Source organism: Trichoplusia ni, chromosome 5 (assembly GCF_003590095.1).
Source record: "Trichoplusia ni isolate ovarian cell line Hi5 chromosome 5, tn1, whole genome shotgun sequence".
NCBI lineage: Eukaryota > Metazoa > Arthropoda > Insecta > Lepidoptera > Noctuidae > Trichoplusia > Trichoplusia ni.
Window position 1 is genome coordinate 10812689 of NC_039482.1, and position 2859 is coordinate 10815547.

The 2859-nt window shown below is 60.6% G+C and overlaps 1 protein-coding gene across 1 annotated transcript; it reads left to right on the forward strand.

Annotated features, from left to right (window-relative positions):
• Positions 1-829: 829 nt before the first annotated feature.
• LOC113493947 lies at positions 830-1472 on the forward strand (the record flags this gene model as incomplete). Its single annotated transcript, XM_026871995.1, has 2 exons — positions 830-856; positions 975-1472. Coding segments are annotated over exons 1-2 (525 nt in total), but the record flags the coding sequence as incomplete, so codon positions are not given.
• Between the last annotated feature and the right edge of the window lie 1387 nt (positions 1473-2859).

The window sequence follows — 2859 nt, forward strand, 5'->3', positions numbered from 1 at the left end:
GCGTGGCGAATTTCTGCCGCGGGGTCCGGCCAGTGTCAACTGCTGGCCGGACACGCTCGCTCCCGCCCTCCTCAAGCGAGGGGTGGTTCGGTGGAGCTCGAGCGAAGGGGGACTTCGGCCATTGTCTGTTGGCCGAAGGTCGGGAGGAGAGGCGAGTCCAGTGAGTGTCAACTGCTTGCTGGACGTCGCAGCCCGCCGGCGTCCTGGACTCATTCCGGGTAGCGGCGGCGGGCGGGGGTGTCTTCCCACAGTCTGTGGGTTAGACTGGCGGGGGTCGTTGTTTTTCTCGGCCTTCGTGTGGAGGGCGTTCGCTGGCGTCTCGGACGTACTCCGAGTAGCGGCAGCGGGCGTGGTGTAGGGCGAGTCCAGTGAGTGTTCACAGCTTGCTGGATGTCGCAGCCCGTCGGCGTCCTGGGCTTATTCCGGGTAGCGGCGGCGGGCGGGGAGTCGGAGATGGGCGACGGGTCCGGTGTGCACTTGCACTGCCTCCGGACGCGGTCTTGTAAAGGCCACCGTCGGCCAGACCGTAAACCTGCAGCGAGGTCAGGGGTGGACTTACGCAGGAACGGGGGTCTGACCTTTACCGGTTGGACCGCGAGGACGGAAAACCTCTATAAAAAACCCCCAATCCCAAGCTATTGGATAACGCGGCGAGGGGATGAATGGCTGGTGGGTGACCAGTCTTTAGCGTTAACCTCCGACGAGGCACATGTCAAACCTCGAAGGGTCATTCTAGACCTTCCCCGGCTACAGGGGGCACTGGCCGGGGATGACGCACCTTTCCCCCATACTCGTGGGAATTTTATGGAGAATTCAAACTTTAAAAACGATGAGAAAGTGGGTGCAAACGAGGAGAGTAAGATGGCCGCAATGGGGAAAGTGCCCATTGCGGCCACATCACAGGCGCACCCCTGTGAGGAGGAACGGATGGACGAACAATAATGGATAACGTCCGTCCACACTTCCTCCTCCAGGGGAACTTGAACCACTGCGCCGGCGCGCAGGATCTGTTTCTTCAGTCGCTGGCGCAGTGGAGCATTGATATTGGAGTGGCGGCGGAGCCTTATTTTGTCGCCCCTCGTCCCAATTGGGCGGGGGATCTCGACGGCTCCGTCGCCGTCATAAGCGCCTTGGGCGCGGACTCCCGACCCCTGCATACCATCCGCAGGGGTTCGGGATATGTTGCAGTTGTTTGGGGGCCGTACGCAGTCGTAGGGGTCTACTTCTCGCCGAGCAGGGGTCTGGCAGAGTTCGAGTCATTTATGGCCGAGCTCGAGGCCCTTGTTCGGACGCTCTCGCCTCGCCCGGTCATCGTGCTCGGTGACCTCAACGCCAAGAGCACAGCGTGGGGGGAACCGGCAACCGACCGGCGCGGGGAGCTTTTGGAGGAGTGGGCCCTCGGATTGGACCTTGCCCTGCTGAACAGGGGTAGGGTCCACACCTGCGTACGGCAGAATGGAGGGTCCATCGTCGACGTGTCGTTTTGCGCTCCGTCTATTGCGGAGCGCGTTCGTGATTGGCGCGTCGAGGAGGTGGAGACGCTATCGGACCACCGATATATACGATTCAGCGTTTCCACTCCTGGGGGACCCGGGATCCGGCGCTTTACACCGGACTCGGGAAGCCCACGATGGGCCCTACAGAAGATGGATCGAGAGCTGTTGATCGAGGCGGCCATTGTGGCCGATTGGTGCGCGCCGGCGGTGTCAGGCCGCTCAATTGACGACGAGGCAGAGCTATTTTGTCGCACCTTAACTTTGGTGTGCGACACAGCGATGCCTCGCGTCCGACGGCGGCCGAACCGCCGGTCAGTTTACTGGTGGTCGCCTGAGATCGCAGCTCTCAGAGAGGCGTGCTTTGGGGCAAAGCGGAGCCTAACCCGCTACCGCTCCAGGCACGCCGGAAGACCAGGTTGGGACGAGACGAGGGAGGCCTCGCTATATGAGGCTTACCGCACGGCAAGGAGCAATCTCCGCCTGGCCATTATACAGGCCAAGGCAGCAGGTAGAGAGGAGATGCTGGAGGAGCTCAATAGGGATCCGTGGGGGCGCCCGTACCTTGCGGCGCGGAACAAGCTCCGCGCCAACGTTAGGTTAGGTTAGGTTGGGGTGGGGTGCAGGGCAGAAAACCTCCTCGTGTGCCTGGCGGCTGCTGGTCCCTTACGGATACGTCCGGGGGGAAGAGCAGTCGTTGGGCCGGTGCACCCTGGGCACGCATAACAATCGTCTCGCGACTTGGGGCAATTGTTGTGCGTGGCGAATTTCTGCCGGAGCGGAGGAGTCGCTCCCGAAGGCTCCCTGGCTGCGCTCTGCAGCTGCAGAGTGCATGACTAGGGAGTGAGGTGGGGTAGACCGCGGGCCGTCGCTCCGGCCCGTGGTCTAGGGGTCGCCGCGGCGTATGGATCGCGGTGACCGAGGCGGGTAAGACCGTGGGCTACTCCTCTGCCCGCGGTCTGACGCATCCGTGGCGAGGTATTGAGCCACGGATGTACATAGGTTAGGTTAGGTTAGTTTTAGAATTTATAATTAAAAAAAAAAAAAAAAAAAAAAAAAAAAAAAAAACAGAAAATCCAAAAAAAAAATATTTTGTAGACACCGAGCAGCGGGCGGTATATCCTGCACCAGAGGCATCCGCGGGCCTCAGGAGGATCAAATAACCTCCCAAAAGAGCGGCCGCATCGCCTTGGGGAAGCGATGTGCGTACCACCCATTCGTAAATAATGATGTCGGACACAGAAAGTTTTGTTGTGTCGTGCGATCCGGCTGACGCCCGGCGCTCGCAGGTACCCGGGCCTGCGAGTGTGAAATTGGTTACCGACGGACGCGCAGGGGTAGGCGACCAGGCCCCTGTCGCTGATAA